This window comes from Micropterus salmoides, unplaced genomic scaffold (assembly GCF_014851395.1).
Source record: "Micropterus salmoides isolate LMB-PRFRI ecotype aquatic unplaced genomic scaffold, ASM1485139v1 Ms_hic_scaffold_19, whole genome shotgun sequence".
Lineage (NCBI taxonomy): Eukaryota > Metazoa > Chordata > Actinopteri > Centrarchiformes > Centrarchidae > Micropterus > Micropterus salmoides.
The window spans coordinates 19,311,459-19,330,389 of NW_024041039.1; the positions used below are offsets into that span (position 1 = coordinate 19,311,459).

Consider the following 18,931-nt stretch of genomic DNA (forward strand, 5'->3'; position numbering starts at 1 on the left):
TACCCTATAGCTCCACTTAACAGTCACTGTCACTTCTTATCTCAGTTGCTGGGTGGAGTAAAAGTCGGGTCAGCTCGTCTGTAATAAAGGATGTCTCAGACAGCTCAGCTCAAGTAGCCTAAATGAACTTCTGGAGAGCAGGCCAGTCCTTTGGAATGAAGCTGGCATTGGATGAATTTAGGTAATCTCAGTTCTTTTGTAAGGACAATATTCTTGAGAATTGAAGGACTGTTTTTACTGTGCTGCTGTGTTGGAAAATTTCCAATCTTTTCTGCTCTAACTTCCAATTGCGCTCGTTTGAACTGAAGCAGAAAATGGGAAATAATCCGCGGTCACAGGACAGGAGTGCACATGGCGCGGAGGAGAATGGTCTACATTTGGGAGCGAAGGAACAAACTGAATGCAGCAGCATCCCGAACGGTGACAGCGGCTCTGCGGCCACTACGCGCTCATACAAGAAGCGCTGGGTGATTGTTTTCCTGTTCAGCTCATACTCCCTGAGCAACGCGTACCAATGGATCCAGTATGGGATCATCAGCAACATAATAATGAAGTTCTACAACGTGGATGCGTTCACTGTAGACTGGTTGTCCATGATCTACATGCTCACCTATATCCCTTTCATCTTCCCGGTCACCTGGCTCCTGGATAAGAAAGGGCTGCGGGTCACAGCGCTGTTGGCCACCGCGCTCAACTGCGCTGGGACATGGATCAAGGTTGCCAGTGCGAAACCCAACCTGTTCTGGGCCACCATGGTCGGACAGCTTGCAAGCTCCCTTGCCCAGGTCTTCATCCTCGGGATGCCCTCCCGCCTGGCGTCGGTCTGGTTCGGGGCGGATGAGGTTTCCACCGCCTGCTCCATTGGAGTTTTTGGGAATCAGGTGAGTTGATCTCTCGTGACTTCAAGGAAACTGTAATTTTAATAGACCTCTGTAATCTGTTTGATTTGTGTCCCATTTTGTTGTTTTGTTGTGTTTAATTAGTATCCAAGGAAGTTTAAAAATGAACCTTGAATTTGAACGTTTTAACCTTTATTGCATAACTATGACCTGGATGACAAAGAATCTTCACAGACATTTTAATTAGTAGCTTGAAGTGGACCTGAACCCATGGCTGGATTAACTTCTTAGGTGGCCATGGGCAAATATTTGCTGATGGGCCCCAGCAGCCCTCAACCTTTCACCCATGTCCAGACAGAACCAACCAGTATACTAACAATAGCACAGATGAATTTGATTAATAAAGGAGAGACTCTCCTCCCAGTGTGACAGAGGACAGGTAGAGACAGAGCTGCACTTTCTAACCTCATGCCCTAAATATAAAACATTAAGAAAAAAATACTTTGCAAACATTTCCCAAATATACCCCAAATTTGAATTTCTATCAGACACACAGAAACTCCCCTGTTTACTGGGAGAAATTCCCAAATGTCAAATAATTGCAGCAAAATATGTCTCCTCATGTCACGAACTGAGCACAACAGTATGAACTCAGAATAGACTCATAAATATAATAATTGTTCTGAAAAGTTTTAAAATTATTATTTTCATTGTCTGTTATTTATTTTTAATCTCACATGTGATACTGATTTTGTTTTGTCTATTAATATACACACACATTTACTGTTTTATTTACTTCATTTATATATATATATAATTATTTTATTATTATTATTTTTAATAGTTATTAATGAACTGTATAAAATGAATTGGTCTTTTGTAATTTATTTGTAGCTTTGGCAATATTGTTGTTTTACATTCATGCCAATAAAGCTAGATTGAATTAACTACAATAATTTCACAGCAATGGCAAAATTTATAAAAGAGTTTATATAAGCCTACAGTGTTGCTGCAAATTATCAAGTGCTTGAAGGTCAGTAAGGTCCGCGAACCAGTCATGGCTCAAGAACAGGAGGGATCGAGCTTTCTCAGTTGCAGCCCCGAGACTGTGGAATGAATTGCCTCTTCATGTCAGACTGGCCCCCAGCCTTCCAGTTTTTAAATCGCGACTTAAAACTAATTTTTGCTCCTTGGCTTTTAATCCGGGATGAGAGATGTATGTTGCTGTTTTGTTGATGTTGTAGGCTTATTTGTCTATTTATTGATTTATGTCAGTGTACAGCACTTTGGTCAACCTGGCTGTTTTTAAATGTGCTTTAGAAATAAAGTTGGATTAGATTGGATTGAAGTTGGCTACTCACTGGAATGCAGTAATGGCACTTCTACGTTTTACTCTTTGGCATACCTTTTTCACCAGCACTTCTCACAATCTGCCGGCCATTAGCAGAGCCTGTTTTGTGATTTATAGTGCCTGACAAAAGTGAGGGTGAAATACAACTCTCAGTGAAATACAATGTTGTTTATAAATTGCCGCTCGGAAAAGATAACCTTTAGGAAAAAATATTTTTTTAACGAGCAAATAGAGATGGAAACCCTCTTCAGAAACTACTCTTCAGTGTTGAAAAAGGTACTCAGACCCTAACTTATAATACTTTAATTACAATATAATTACACTACAAGTGCAAGTCCTACATTCAGAAACCTTACTGAAGTAAAAGTATACAGTAGTATTAAGCAATAATCTTTGCTTAAAAAGCATTTTCTGGTTGTAGCTGGTCAAGATGGAGCTAGTTTGAAGGACTTAATAGTTAAGTTAAAGTTAGGTATAGTTCAGTGGCCTAGAGGTCAAGCCCCTCCAAAGGGTCAAAAGATTAATCTGAGGGGCAGATGAGGAACATTGACTTTTTGTAAGGAGTCACAAGCCTAAACGTTTGGCTGACGCTAGTCTGATCTGCAGCAAAATATTGCATCATGTAGCTATATTTTTTTGTGTAAATTGTAATATAAAAGGTATCTAACTGCATTTCACACACACACACACACACACACACACACACACACACACACACACACATTAATATTAATATGGTTTACATGGTCATTCAGTTAACTTTTCAGTACTTCCACGTTGGCTCCATTTTTCAGCCTGGAGGGTGCAGCTTTGTGTCCATCACTAAAATGATTTCATACAGACTAGTTACACATTTATTATGTTAATTTGTCAAAAGCTAACTTTGAATACAGGCTAAACATTCCTTCGGCTACTCATGAAAGTAAGTTGTTTTGAGGGTGGCAACCAAAAGTGGCAACTGAGAGGTGACGTGTGCAATTTCTGCAAAGTCTGCTGGTAGGCTTATAATTGTAGTCTAGTAGTAGCCCAGTCTACATCAGTGCTGCCGTTCTCCAGGTATGGTAAACTGACGGTCCTTTTATTTTTGTGTGTTCCTCCTAATAGGCTGTAAGGTTTTGTGTTGCCTACATTTACAGCTCATGTTTATATCTCTTCACTTTCAGGAAGCATAAATATGACGCAGAGACAGTTTAGCCCGAACAGGCAAATGTTACCGAAAGCGTTTCATACGGGCAGCTTTATGACCCTGAAATTGTTTTACAGTGCGTTTATCTTTTTTGTTTTTTGTTTTTATTGCGCTGTTTCTGTGAAAATAAGGTGAATGCGCAGCCAACAAAGTAATCTCGGGTAAGCAACTACTTCCACTTGATAGCCTATCAAAACACTGACACTGTACCAATATTTGATTTCATATTGATGTGTCAGGGTATTTCCTTAAAGACGCTGGAGTGGAGTAGTGATCATGAAGTAAGAGTCGTTTGCTTCTCCTTTTCTCCCCTACACTCACCTTCACGTGGACTGCTTCATGCAGGCAGGCGACACAGTCAAAACAACAACAGCAGAGCAAACTTGTTTACTCATACTGTAAACATATAGCATTCTTCAATATGATGATATGATATGTTGAATATTTTTTAGCTCATTATGATACATGAAAAAGAGCCACAGTGGTGCTTTGAGGTTTAAAAAAAATATAAACTATAACGTTTACTTTATTACTAATAGTTCTGTCTGTGTTTTTTTATTTTTCAAACAAGCCAAAAGTTAAATTGCCCATCACATATTTCCAGTGGTAAAGGTGACATCATAAAATACCTTGTTTTGTCTGACTAACAGTAAGAAGATGGAACCAGCCAATTTTGCTTACATTTAAAAAAAACAAAACTACATAAATAGTTGAATGTTAATTTTCTGTCAATCTAGTAACCAATTAATCAACAAATTGCTGCAGCTCTAATTCTCATAAAAAATGTTGTCAGGAACACTCCTTTGCAGCATGATAGAATACATTTGACCCAACAATTAAATTAATCATTCTGATTGTAAACCTTGAACAACATAAGTTTGAAAATGATTGATTGTGACTGAAGGTGTAGGCCCTATGTCCTAATTCCTACCGCAGTAATAATCCTCCACTGAGTAATACGTCTCTAAATTAAAAGGTCTGAGTGAATGGACCTTTGCTACTATGAGTCTGCACACATCTATATGTGTGTCGTGCCTTAGTTTAGGAATAAAATCAAGTTACCTTAAGTTCACACTCAGAACTTTTTGTCAAGTGGTAGTTGGGTGCTATGACATGAGCTGGAAGGAGGAATTTAAAATGAGAAGTAAAACTCACAAAAGAAACACATCACATGACTAAAGAGGTGTTAAACACCAGAGTCAGGTGTGTAACAGTTGGCTGAGATCAGAGCTTCCCAACAACAATCACCTTGTTAAAACTGCACCGCAAATCCACCTCTGCTAAATCAGAAGGAGTAATAAGCAGTAATCTACACTTTAAACAAAGCAGGAGAGCTCATTTATGATCAGCATGATGAAAAAACCTGCTGGGCAAGAAGGGCTAGGCACGTAAACTGTCACATTGTTTAGGGAGCACACACACACAAGGAGAAATGTATGCTCTTCCCTCCAGCTGTAAGCCTGAAGGAGAAGGGAAGCGTTTCAACAGGAGCAACATTAGCTCTCAGACTGAATGCTGTAATGAGTTGGACAATATTTGGTCTCCAACAAGACAAGAGAGAATCAGTCTGGGAGAATACAACCACCACATACTTCTGGGAGACAGCAGTGATCCCTTTGAGCATTCAGCCATGGACACAGAACAGCTGCTCCGGTTGATGGAGACCAGGTTGTACATGCGGCGGTGGGTCATGCTATTCGTCTTCAGCGCCCTCTCCACGAGCAACGCCTTCATGTGGCTGCAGTACAGCATCATCAACAACATCTTCATGCGCTTCTACAAAATCGACACCCAGGCCATCGACTGGCTCTCCATGATCTATTTCCTCACCTACATCCCCCTCATCCTTCCCGTCATGTGGGTGCTTGATAACCGAGGCATGAGGGACGTTATGGTTGTGGGCTCAGCCTTCAACTGCATCGGGGCGTGGATCAAGACGAGCACGGCCCAGCCCAGCATGTTTGCCATGACCTTCTTCGGCCAGTTTGTGTGTTCGATGGCTGCTGTTTTTATCCTGGGCATCCCATCCAGACTTGCGTCCCTGTGGTTTGGGCAGCAGGAAGTGTCCACCGCCTGTTCCATTGGCGTTCTGGGAAACCAGGTGTGTCTCTGTTTACCTGTTGGGCTCAAAACGTCTTTAACAGTGTGCGTATGGTGTTATAAACTTCTCAAATTGGTGTTAAGAGAACTTTGTGTGTGTTGGTTGGCAAGAAAAAAGTGAAAGAAAACTCTATCATCTAATTTTATCTGAATGGTAGTGTGTTAAAAACAGCCAGGTACATGTTATGTCATGACAGCGTCTGCCATCGTGAATGTATGAGTCTTGAGTTTTTGTTTTCTCACATGCCAACAGTTTGGTTTGTTGAAGAATGTAGTGTTTTTTTTAATATCATCTATAAAAGTATTAGCTCTGTATAGCTTTCTAGTCTTTTCGACCACTCAAAGCACTTTTACACTACATCTGCATTCACCATTCATTCAAAAGAAACTAACATTCATACACATTCATACCCTGGCAGAACAGCCACCAGGGGCCTGGAGGCCGCCCCTTAGGTCATAGTTTACTTTAAAATTATTTTCCAAATGCCCAATGAAGATTTTCTACATGGTTAGGGCTTTATTAAGTTTTCTTTTGGGAGAGCTTAATTGCTTTCTCTAAACGTACCAAGAGTCTAGGGTTACTATTTTGAAAATATATATTCCTCAGTTTTACCCTATGCAAACAAGCTCAAATGAGCAAAATCCAGAAAGACATGCTAAAATCAAGCTCATGACTTTCCCAAAGTGGGAGGATGCTGAAGGTAGAGGAAGCAGATATGACCGATTGTGGCTATGTCTCACTAAAAAAAAAGGGGGAGATGCCGGTATCATCAAATTATGTTTGTGTGGGTGCACAGTTTGCAGGGTGACATCCACCACTTGAACCATCTGCTACTGAACAAGCTCCCAGGCTAGGAGTAAATGAACTGTACATTGAAATTATGTTGAGAATGTTGTGTCCAAGTCAAGCTAGTGAAGGCTGCTGGGGAGGATGTGTGTGGTCGCATGTCATGGTTCATGTCTCTTTCACCTTAGAAGACAAACACAAATGTGTCACAGAGAAGACAAACTGGGAGTGACACAATTTTAAAAGTTTGGATCCAATCTTGAGTCATTTCCAAAGGGAAGAATCTGGCTTCATAATTCAATTTAGCTCTAAATTATTCTTTGTTTAAAAGCCAATAAAAACAGTCAAAATACACTGCACATGTAACAGTTTTTAAATGAATGCCTTGTGATCACAACATGATCTTTATCACTGTATGTAAACATAGACCACCAAACGATATGTGACCCCTCTCATGTTCTTTAACCCCTGAAGTGTAACTGTTTTGTCCGCTCTCAACTATGTTAGACCAAACACTGCACACCGGCCATTGTCACACATGTACTTGTTTTGTGCACCCCGCCGCTGAAGATAAAAGGACACATTGTTGTTGATGTTTACTTGCTCACCACGGCTTTATTCCTTTGGCTCCAGTCCCTAACCCTGACGTTTCCAAGTTTTCCGGCAGAAGTTGTTTATGTATCCCTTTGGACATTTAGAAATAGTTCACATTAACAAAAAGTAGGTAGGATTTCCACAAAGCCTTGTGATGCTTTGAAGATCAAACAGATCAACAGTTTGTGTGCCAAAAGTAACTTCAGAAGAGAGGCCATCCTTGCTTTGCACCAGTTGAAAAAATGCTTGTTTTGCATTTTTTGACAAGACTTGCTCTACTTATCCAAAATGCACGCACAATAGGGATGCAACGTCTTTTCGTTGCTTCAGATATGTGACGGTGATTAAACAGAGATGATTCTCCAGTTATTGTGTTATAGGGATTTATTATAGGCTCCGGTGAATATGTTAAATATAAATAAATATAAAATATAAAGCTTTCACTAGCAAAATGACCACATGGTAAGTTAACGATTGTTCAAGTAGCCTCGTGTTCTATATGTCACATAAATATAGCAAAGTTTCAGGTTTGTTTGTATGCTGGAGATCTATAAATCATGGTGGCTGTAACATTGCTAAGTCACTGAAGGGGCCTGATGGATTTCTGTGCTTGCACGCCACAGGTGTGCTCCTCCTTAAGGAACATATCTTTTCACTTTCCCTCTTTAATAATGTGTACTGACTGTAGCTGTGTGCGTGTGTTTCATCAGCTAGAGGTCTAGACAGGCCAAGAGTCATATTTTAATTTCACCTACAGATGGGTATTGCCATTGGGTTCCTGATCCCACCCATCCTTGTTCCAAATGTGGACGATATAAATGAGCTGGAGCACTACATCAGAATCATGTTCTACATCAGCGCGGGAGTGGCCACCTTCATCTTTATCCTCGTTGTCATTGGTAAGTCTGCAAGGAAAGATGACTATTCACATCCACATGCTCATAGAGAGGGTAAGCGCTGTCAGGGCTCCTTGCTCATACATGCAGTAATAGCCGACTGCAAGTCCCCTTTCAATGTCATCTAACTCCCACAGCCATGATTGTGAAAACGTATAAAGCAAGGAGTCATCTTGACAGTTTGTGCTTTCCAGTGATAGAGAGTGTGACAAAGCTGTTACCTCCCCTCACCTCCTTTATCCCTCACAGTCAGTGCCAATGGGATTTGACCTTTTGTAGTTGGCATTGTAATATTTTTAGATGAGAACAAAAAAGAGAGGTTCATAGGCTTCATTGTTTGACATAAAATTTCATTCATTTTTATATGGTAGGGCCTCTTATCTGGTTGTTGGGATCCTCAGGCGGCACTGCTGGAAAGCTGAGTCTCCCTGAGATGTGCTCTCTACCGAAAACTAAACAGCATCGCCATCCACTAGAAGAGCAGCTGCAGTAATTGCTCTAATTGTCCGCCTTTTGATGAGATGTGTTCAGACACGATATGAAATACAAGCAAGGATGGAAGGGGTTTTATGAAGTCATCTTCCCCCTTAGCTTTGTTAAATCCTCATTTCACCTCCACAAAGGACTAAACTTCACTGACTGTCAGAGAAACACGGTGAAGCTTCGCCACAGGTTGCATTTTACCTCAATGTTAACTGGCGCGGAGGCAGGTTGATCAGAAATTGGACCATTTGCATACATATGGCAACATAATGAAAAGACATGTTTGGGTGGACTTTGGCTGTGCAGTGGATTTTACCCTTTCTAATTCTATTTGGATGAATTATATGGGGAAGAAATTAAAGAAATATATAAGAAATCTAATATTTCTAAGAAGCTTATGCCTCCTGTCGTACATACTGTATTTTACCCGTTGCTTGTAAAGGTGGGACTTCTGGGCCATATTTTGCAACTTGCTAAACCTAGTAGTCGACCATTTAATGTGGTAACTATCCAGAATGTCTTGTTACCTCAATCAGAGAGATTGGAAATGTGTACATACAGAAGTGAAAATGCTATAACTCGAGAACGTAATAATTACTATGTTAACAGGAAAAAACATGATTACAATAATAACCACTATTATACTGACGCTGCACTTATTGCTCATTATTTCTACTTTATTAGCTGACTGCCTTTCCAGAAAATACAATTCACTAACATGAAACATTATTAAAGTCAACAAAATAATATAAAAAGAAATAGTTTCATTTTATTCATACACAACCATACATGGCTATTGCCCAACCCCTTTAACATGGTTTCATGTTCATATAAAAAAATTCCTACATAAGTGTTATAATAGTTTAAAGTGATTGTTTATGTTATGTTTTCACTTACATATGTGAATGAGGAGATGTAGAGGAGATGAAAAACACTTAACTCAAGGTCCATTTCCAGGGTTTCGAATTTCATCTCACGGTCTTCTATGTAGGATGTATCTTGCTCAGTTGTGATCATGTGATTATGTTATGCAGCTGTATTCATTCATTCAACACAGCAGATAAAGAATAAAGAAAAGCAGGAATAAGAAATGTTTAGTTTGTTCTAAACTAGTGTTCTAAGCACCTTTCACAGAACAAAGCCATAAATTCTTTACAAGAGTAAAATAATAAAGTCATATATATGTATATATATATATATATATATATATATAGACAACAACAGCATCGTAAAATAGCTATAATAAATAATAGTCACTCAATAAAACATTGGTAACAACGGACCTTAAAACACACACGTTTGCATTCTGTAGATAGCACATAGTGTGACAAAGGCCAGCTTTAATAAAAGAGTCTTCAACTGTTAAAGGCATCAACAGAGAGCGCAGAACCGTATGTGCAAAGGTTTGGTTCTTCATCCAGTCTGGGTCAGGTTTCTGTGTGGCCACTCTATTGGATACTGAGTTTGTGTATTAAGGGTGTGTTTGAAAATATGAATTATATCAGATTAGATATTGATGCCAATCAAGTTACAAGCATCACAAATTAATATGTAGAATGTGGCACTAGTCTATCCCCTGCCCGTGCAATTTTGGATCTGTCCCTGCCGAAATAGCAAAAAACATATTCTTTTTTCCATCGATTTGTAAAGACAAGGAATTTATACAAAGATAGTTAAATTAAGCTAGGGTGACAGGAATGAGAAATAAAAAAAACGCACAATCAATTTGACTAAAGCCAATAAACGTCTTCAAAACACTGTTTAATGATTAGAGTTTATTAAACTGGTTCAGTCTGTTGGCTTAGGTGTGTGACACGGATGATAACTAGCTGGCTGGAAAACGATACGCCTACAATAGTGCAAACATTTTGGATTTGCTTTTAACCCCCTCCCGGTTTTCTGTTCTCAGAGTAAAAATGTCTTATGTCCTAAGCACACAAATAAAATCCTTAATATTGTGTACTTGTTTTTTCCAGTGTTTCAGGAGAGACCAGAAATTCCTCCCACTCAGGCCCAGGCTCAGGCCAGGAACATCCCCCCTGACGAGTACTCTTACACAGCTTCTGTCTTGAGGCTGCTGCGCAACAAGCCCTTCATGCTCCTGGTGGTCAGCTATGGTGGGTGTCTTCCTGCTGACTTAATCTGTTTGTATTTCCACAAACTGGTGGACTGATGGGCTTTCGTGTAATAATGACACAATGCCTGGAGGAACAGGCCTTTAGGTGTCGTATTTACAGCTTAAACTTCTCGGCTCTCCACTGACGTTTATGTAAGGCTACCTGCCAATAATACTGTTTATTAGTTTGTTTAAAAAACTATAATATATGAAATAAATATAATGTCACAAAAAATGTCAAAATGCTTCTCACAAGTTCTGAGAGCCCAAGATAATGTCTCTAAACAAATTGTTTTGTCCAACCAACAATCCAGAGATACACGATGAGAAAGTAGAACTATCAAATACCAGAATTATTGTTCATTCATTTCTTTCAGTTGCCAAGTTTCAGCACAACTTTTGCTATTACAACAAGGTCTGTGGCAAATTATATCATAAAGATAGCAGAGGAGGAAGTCTCATAATGATGTGATTATAATTTTGTGACATGCAGGTCACCCCTCATTCTAACATCTTACCACCATCTTTATCACCTGTCCAGGGCTAGGATGTTGCAATATCAAGGTGAAAGGTAGCCTCAAAATATAGATATCTGCAGTTGAAGCTGCCACAGTCACATTTGTGGAAACTCCACCTTTATCAGCTGGTGTGCAGATATGATGGTGTGTTAGCGTGACACATGGACCTCCAGCGCACTAATTATGTGCAGCATTGATATAGGGTCTTTTTGAGGTCACATTTTTGCTCAAAGGTCACTTTTTAATAACGACAATGTTAATGATTGACAGTGTGAAGTATACTACAATGGGCACCATTAACATGTCTCACCAATGGGATTTTATGGTCCTTTGGTGTCTAGAAAGATTTTTGCATACTGACTAACATGTTCTCCAGTATATACTTAAATGCTTTTAACTAATGACAAAGTCTGGAGGCTGCTGTGGACTTGATGTGTGACGTTGTCAGCAGTGCTTTTAACGGGGAAGCATGAGGTCCCATTTGGACCTTCTCCTTTCCCTACGGGTCTTCTCAGAATAGACAGACAGTGATTTCAGTTTGTTGTCTGCAGGGCTCAACGTTGGCTGCTTCTATGCTGTTTCCACACTGCTGAATCGGATGGTCATTGAACACTATCCTGTAAGTCCCAGTGTGTCTGTTATGTTTATCTCCAACCAGATGAGTTTTTATTTAACGTTGTGTTTCTTTATTTGTACTCAGTTCCGTCCTTCCTTCCTTCCTTCCTTCCTTACCTCCTCTATCATTCTTTCTTGCCGTATACTTGTGTCAGTGCTGATTATTGTGGTCCAGAACTTCCAGGAAAAGATAACTGCAGGATAAAAAATGTCAGAGATGTCTTGTACAGTGCAGAAAGTAGAAATGTCAATGTTTTTCAGGGTGAAGAGGTGAATGCTGGGAGAATTGGTCTGACCATTGTCGTTGCTGGTATGGTGGGGTCCCTCATATGTGGCGTTTGGCTGGACAAGACCAAAACCTACAAGTAAGATATTTCTATAAAAGGACCGAAAACAATGCCAAATGCATCAAGAAGAAACCAAATTCCCTGTAGCATTCCCGGTAATCAGTCTGCTGCAGTCTTCAGACAAGTCTGTTGACCTTCCCCTGCCTCATGGACATTAAAATAATTTAAAGTTAGTTGTGTTCTTTTACTAGTCTACAGTCTACACTCATGCTAGCAGCTTTGTAAGGTGAGCTAAATGCTAATGTCAGCACGCTAACATGCTCACAATGACATTGCTAACTTGCTGATGTGTAGCAGCAGGTGAAAATGTTTACCATGCATGCTGACATTTGCTAATTTGCTAGCACAAAGTACGGAACAGCGGAAGTTGTTGGAAATGTGTTAGTTTTGCAATATATGGTCATGAACCATAAAAGTATTGGACTAATTACAACTTTGGACTTTTCGTCCTCTGGGGACCATGAAAGTGTAATCCATCCAAGGCAGTGCCCTCCATTGCCCGCTGGTAATATTTTAGCTTCATGTGATACCAGAAACTCATGGTGACTGAAAGAAAGTGCTCCAATGTAATTTTCAGTCTTCAGGGTCAACAGTCAGTCTTGTTTGCGGCAGTGTTAGCTGTGCTTTAAAACATGGGCTCCTTGCATGAATGTCTTTTCAATCATCCATTCACAGGGAGATGTCCCTGTGAATTAAAGGTTTTGTTCAAAGTGCTCACGAATGGGAATCCAGCGGAACTGAGTCGTATATCTGACGTCCCTCTCTGCTTATCTGAACTGACGGGCTGTACTTTGCTGGTCCTCCCAGGTCGCTTCTCAGGCCTTGTGCCACTACATTAAACATGGAATATACTAAAAATTACAAAATTGGTATCTTATTATTGATGCTGTCATTTGTATCAGTACTTTCTCACAAAGTAACCTCTTATTTTCAGTAGGTTTCTGTTAGATGTTTGGTTCACTAGCTTCAGTGATCTGGCATGCAAACTATTATGATGGGGAAAAATCCTCAGATTCCTTTCATGCCATTAGGATGCTTCGCTGTCAAAGCAGTCAGGCCTGGAGTTATATTGTTGACCCGCACACTCCTATTGTCCCATGTGGGAGAGAGTCAAAGGACTATGTTATATTAACAAAAATGTTTTGCAGCAATATTTTACGCATGGTTGTATGAGAGACTGCTTAACCAGAGTAAGCCAGTTTGAGTAGAGGGCCTGGGTTATGACATGGGATCTTCAGTGAATCAGGAATACTGTTTATGCTGAGGAATTTTCAAGTGAGAAATTTAATTATATAATATTTATATTTATAAAAATTTATAATTATAATGATAAAGTCTAGAAAAAGTTGCCTGCTATGTCACAAAAAACAAAAGTATTACTCTTTAAGATTATTATTTTAAAAAATCCTATTTTATGTTTTTATCTCTTGCAGCGGTAAATACTGAGGGTATTTGTGTGTCATAATATGCAGTATACACAATTAATGTATGGGTATGAAATGAAGCATGTTTATGTGGAGGAGAAGAGCTACTGGCTCTTTCGGATCTACAGTATGTAAAGGTGGCATGCAATGGCTTAACGTAATAACAACGGGCCCCAGTGCAGGCTGTTATGATGGGCCCTTGGGCTACACCGTTACGAAGCACACGCACACACTGCTGTCTAGAAGAGAACCCTATATTGGAAAATTTATGTGCCTTGTTTCCTAGTTTTGCATAGTTTAACAACTGATAAGATTAGATGCAGTAAATACCTAATTTAAAGCTCCTTAAATTGATTTCTTTCCATATTAACATATTAAATTAAACAGTTCTTTTTGTGTACGTCTCTCTCCAACACACACGCTGCTGCGGCTGTGCTGTGATGGATTTTAGAGTCGAGAGACTTTTGTATTTGCAAAGTACAGAAGGCAAAGAGAAAGTTATAAAGAGCTTGGCCAGTGCTCTCAGACGGAAAAGTGGCCTACTCATAACACCTCCATGTTCTGAAAACAGGCCAGCTAAGGCGCACACACAGTGTAATACCCACAAGCACATCCACACAATTAAACAGGTAGGCCTACTCAGCAGCGACCTGTCCCCGAAATTATATCAGCCTTTAAAACTGAGGCACGGGAGCCACACCGAATCCACTGAAAAAGCACTTGTAAAGTTACTCACCTATTTGAACACCATCCGACAAGCCTGCATTGACAATGTCCTCAGTGCTGTGTGTAAATGCATAGGGCGGTTGATTGTAGTGTCACCTCACTTTCTAAATTATATTGTTAATATTCATCTCCTGTCTCCTCAGACAAACCACCTTGGTCGTCTATCTCCTCTCTCTGACGGGGATGCTGGTCTACGCCTTCACCCTCAACCTGGGTTACTTGTGGGTGGTGTTTGTCACAGCTGGAGTTTTAGGGTAGGTAACCATTACAGAATGTAAAGGCAGCAGAGGTCATAAACATCAGAGCCAGGGCCTGAAATATTAAAAATGTGGGTATAAATTAACTGAGGCATGTAACATTGTCAGGTTACCAGCCAAAATGTGATAACACTGTGCATTTTTAATTCTGCAAATTTTTGGAAATGTGCAGTTTCTCACAATTTGGTTTAATTTAAGAAAATACAGAGAGACCTTATCACTGCAGGGCTTGAAGTCTTTGTTATATTTGTTTTGCCAATTCATAACTATGCAACAGACCTCCAGACCAGAAAACCCTATGATATAATTCTCCATTCATACCAGGAATATTTTGAATTGACAAGATGATCAAAGCTAAAAATGTTTCAGTTTGAACAATGCCAATCTCAAATCCATAAATATCTCCAAATCTAATTGTGAAGTCATTAAGGTCATTAAATTAAATCTCAAGTAAGACTGGGAACCCCGACCTAGACATTTAAGCTATAAACCTAATAATATCTCGTCATTGGTATCTTTAGGGGTTCAGTAAGACTGCTTTAAAAAATGGTGGCAAAAGAGAATTTTATTGTGACACGTCCGCTGATGACACAGTCTTTAGACTAATTTTAACCTTCATGTCTGTCACGTTTGATGTCCACATGTGTCAGGTTTTGCTAAATCGCTTAAAACGTTATGGTGGAATTGTATGTAGTAAGTGTAATATTTATTTGCATTTATCTCATCTGGCATTAGTGCTGCTTTGTCAAAGCTAAATTAACGATTCCCTGGTCCACATGCTTTGTCCTTACAATTATTGCTATTTGTGGTAAGCTGATTATGCACATAGCTGGTTTCCATAGCAATTCCTTTGTCTGGTTTTTCAATCCCAAAACCCAGACAGGATGTATTATACAGAAATATATACTTGCCCTACTTTTAAATTTGTGGAGCAGTTTTTGTATTTCTTCATTGGGATGAAAACTACTGCAGATCCACCTCGCTTATGTTTTCTGTTATTTGATCTTCGGTGTCTGTCTGTCTGTGGGCAGCTTCTTCATGACAGGATATCTACCTCTGGGCTTTGAGTTTGCAGTAGAGCTCACCTACCCAGAATCAGAGGGAACCTCATCTGGACTGCTTAACTGTTCAGCCCAGGTAAGTTACTTTAGCACGGATAACTCTGTAGACAAAGGCTAAACATATAAGATGACAAAAACATATAAGACAAAACAAAAAATTTTTTTGAATCTCATTTCAGATCTTTGGAATCATTTTCACCATCTCCCAGGGGAAGATCATCGATCAATGGGGCACTTTGGCCGGAAACATCTTCCTGAGTATTTTTCTCCTAATAGGAGCAGTAATGACAGGTAAGATATTAACCTCTCCTCTGTCGCCTCAGCATACCTCTCCTGTAACAAGACAGAGCAACTGTCAAAACATCAAACAAATCCATGTCAGCAGCATGCAGGCACGTGAAGGGAACATTGTGTGTTTTAGAAGTAGGGTATGTTTAAATTGTGTGTTTAAAATCCTAGAGTTACACAGCCATATCTTTCATAGGATAAGGTCGCCCTCTAGTGGTTAAATGAAGAATCTCTATTTATTGAAGGCATAAAACAATAATAATTTTTGTTAATGCTTCATATCAAACACCTGTTTATTATTCCCCTAAAAATTATGCTCCTTTTGTGTTAAAACTCCGTACCTTTTAAAGGTTACCTAGTGCCATCTATTGGGTGTGCATTAAAAACATATACCAATGGCTAATTTCTCTGATATTCTCTGACATAAAACAAATGCAAATCACTGCTTTTAAAACCCCTGTATTTTTTATTTTGTCTTGTTTTAAACTGAAATGGTTATGGATCCTAACTTCTTTAAGCTAAATTTCCCCCCTCCTCCGTGTTCATCACAGCATTCATCAAGTCTGACCTCAGAAGACAGAAGGCCAACCTACAGGCTGAGGTGCGGATAGCGAATGTAAGTACATGTGTGTGTGCTACATGCAGTCAGAGCTTGGATATTCACATCCCTGTGGAGGAGGGATGTGTTAGATGCCCCCTGGCTCTGTGCTGAATGCAGTGTCCTCACACTGCAGCGCACAGTACTGGTGCACTGGTGGAAACTTTCTCTCTAAACTGACTAAAAAAATCCTGTACTCTCAAATGATGTTTGCAGAAAGCACAATTCTGCTTTGTCTGACAGCTCTCAAACTTTTTGCTGTAAAAGCAAAATTTTGTTCCAACTTTGTCAAAGCCGTGCTTTGTGACGCTTTCATTTGGGTGCAGTTGACATCTGTCAAACAGACCAGTAACTTGTAGTGATCAGTTTTACAAATTCACTGTTAATAAAAAAAATTTCAGATTTAGTTAATCTGACAGGATTACATTTTATTGGTCAATAGTTCACATGTAACACATTTAAACATGTTCCATTTGAAACTAAATCTTACTTCATGTGGCATGTCTATCACTGCTCACTTGTTGCCTTGTTTAAGACAAGCTTTAGACGGCTTTTGCTAACTTTCCTTGTCCTTTCTCTGTTCATAATATGCCAATCCTAACTAATGCAGCAAAAATCAAAAGTTCCGGTAATCCTGTGGTGGTATGTTCAATGTTTGTATTAATCATTAAGATTTACTGCAAGATGACTTTAAACTGCTCACCATATTCTTCTCACTAAAGGATATATGGCTACTGGAGCCAGGTAGCAGGTAGCAGGTAGTAGGTAGTAGGTAGAATTAGTTGGGTGTACAGGGTTTGGTGGGGCGCAGTCTGGTGGTGGTGTTGAATCGAGGAGACAGTGGAGGATGAGGTGGTCCATTGGCGCCCCTCAGACGTGTGACACCCAAGCTATGGTTCCAGCCTACAGGCTCCGTGTCATCGATGCAGGACTACGGAACCACAGAGTGCAGCAGCCCTTGGCAACAGCTGTCTTGACATAAACCCACAACCTCACTAAAACCAAAACACACACCTGCCAAGGTAGGGACACACACACTTTCTGAAGTTTCAACACCAGAACTGCAGTGCATTCTACTACTACTGCTTCACAGTCGGCTCTTAAATTAAAAAGGTTCACTGTCTGGTACTGCGGAAGGAAACGATGTATACTGGGATTTCAACCTTATATAAAAGGCATTATGAAGATGAAATTAAGGAAAACTCATTTCTAGCCATAGTGTTTTTTGTTTTCACTGTGCATTCACTTGTTTTTTGCTTTAATCAAATCAATGTTTTAAAGAAAATGTAAAGAGTTAATTACATGCGTGATTAACCGACAGTACTGGATTTCAATGGAAGATAAGTTTTATGTCTAATACTAACGTAATGTATGGAATAATTTTGGTTTATGTTTGTTCTGTTCTCTTTCTGAATGCAATGAACAGGTGCGTGAACAGGTGTCTTTTCATTAAAAAAAACTTTTTACTCATTTGTTGGACAATTGTTCTCTGTCCTCATCCTTTACAGGAAGTGACCGCTGATCTTGAAGGCGCCGCTCTGCCTGAAATCCTTAAAGAGAGGAAGCTTTAAGGAGGACAGACAAACTCGGACAGACTCGTCAACATGCATAAACAAGCACACATGACCATGGAGGAAGAGAACCTGCAGTGAAGAGTGATCACATGGAGAGTGAATCGTACTGAGCAGCCCTCTTTGAGGCTTTATGATTGGTGAAGTAATAACCAGCAGACCTGCTGTATATTTTTGCACTGTACAAAACTATGTACTGTATGGACTCTGGCTTGAACACCAGAGATTCACACTGATATCCCAAGTGCAACTTAGCTCATCCCAAAGCAAGCACAAGTCAGTCATGCACAACGGGAACACACCTGGAAAGTCAATAGTTTTTATAGTGTCTTTTGAAAACATACATTTTATCCATTGTATGCATTTTCCATGTCTCGTTATTGCAATGCAACTGCCACTTTAGTGACATCTCTAACTAAATTCAACTTTTAACTGAGTAGTTTCCTAGGTCCCCCTCTGGTAGGTGTTAATGTAGTGTTCTATGCATCTAATGAGCAATATGTGTTTCCTAAAATTGGACCAAAGCTGTCTCAATCATCTCAAGCTGAAGACATTCATTTTAATGTTCTGTTTTTAGAGTATACATGTTAAATGCAGACAAATAACTGAGACATGTTTTCCTGTCATGGCAGTCAGGTTAGATCCTCTCTGCCTGCCATTCAGGATCACATGGAAGTGTTAATTCTGAATACTGCTGATTGGTGAGTACACTCTTGAAGTTCAGTTATGTCCTTGTTTTACTGTAAATGATATCTGCAAGACATTAATAACTTATAAATATCTGGGTCAGTGAGAGCATCTGAAACATTAAGAATGTCAGCACATGAAACATGAAGGATGAGGCTAATCTATCTACTGCAGTTTGCACAAGACAATGTTTTATGTATAATACTCTTAACTTGTAGATGTGTTACTGAGAAATGTAGTACAAGCTGTGTAACCAGTGTTTATACAGCCTGTAATTACCATGTTTTGCTTGATGTGACTAGTTTTCTTTTCCTATTGTATGATTGTTATGTGATTTTGAGAGCTGCTATTTCTTTCCTTTCAGTTGGAACTTTCAGGACACTTAACAGTGCTGTGAAAAGTAGCGCTTTCTATGACACTTAAGAAATACGAGAATTAATCAATTAAAAACATGAGTGGACTCAAAGGAGTATGTTTTGTTCGCTAT

The 18,931-nt window shown here is 39.5% G+C and overlaps 1 protein-coding gene across 5 annotated transcripts; it reads left to right on the top strand.

Annotated features, from left to right (window-relative positions):
• Positions 1–34: 34 nt before the first annotated feature.
• Positions 35–18,911, top strand: flvcr2a (FLVCR heme transporter 2a). Of its 5 annotated transcripts, none has more exons than XM_038729529.1 (11): positions 3,078–5,477; positions 7,615–7,756; positions 10,213–10,353; positions 11,422–11,489; positions 11,747–11,850; positions 14,126–14,236; positions 15,271–15,376; positions 15,480–15,591; positions 16,140–16,204; positions 17,089–17,208; positions 17,695–18,911. In XM_038729529.1, exons 1-10 carry the CDS (start codon positions 4,809–4,811, stop codon positions 17,161–17,163), a joined length of 1,593 nt encoding a protein of 530 aa, XP_038585457.1. In that variant the 5' UTR covers positions 3,078–4,808; the 3' UTR covers positions 17,164–17,208; positions 17,695–18,911. The 5 variants fall into 5 exon arrangements, with proteins under 5 accessions (XP_038585459.1, XP_038585457.1, XP_038585456.1 ...); XM_038729532.1 differs by having other exon boundaries at positions 3,164–3,246; positions 4,829–5,477; positions 17,089–18,911; XM_038729531.1 differs by lacking the exon at positions 3,078–5,477 and adding an exon at positions 35–881 and having other exon boundaries at positions 17,089–18,911.
• The last annotated feature ends 20 nt before the right edge of the window (positions 18,912–18,931 follow it).

What these genes read in the sequence shown, in the direction of transcription:
- flvcr2a (XM_038729528.1), top strand. Translation starts at nt 4,809, where the DNA reads ATGTATGCTCTTCCCTCCAGCTGTAAGCCTGAAGGAGAAGGGAAGCGT. An exon ending in TGGTCATTGAACACTATCCT is followed by an intron (nt 11,490 to 11,746) that starts GTAAGTCCCAGT and finishes AATGTTTTTCAG; the next exon opens with GGTGAAGAGGTGAATGCTGG. An exon ending in AATAGGAGCAGTAATGACAG is followed by an intron (nt 15,592 to 16,139) that starts GTAAGATATTAA and finishes TGTTCATCACAG; the next exon opens with CATTCATCAAGTCTGACCTC.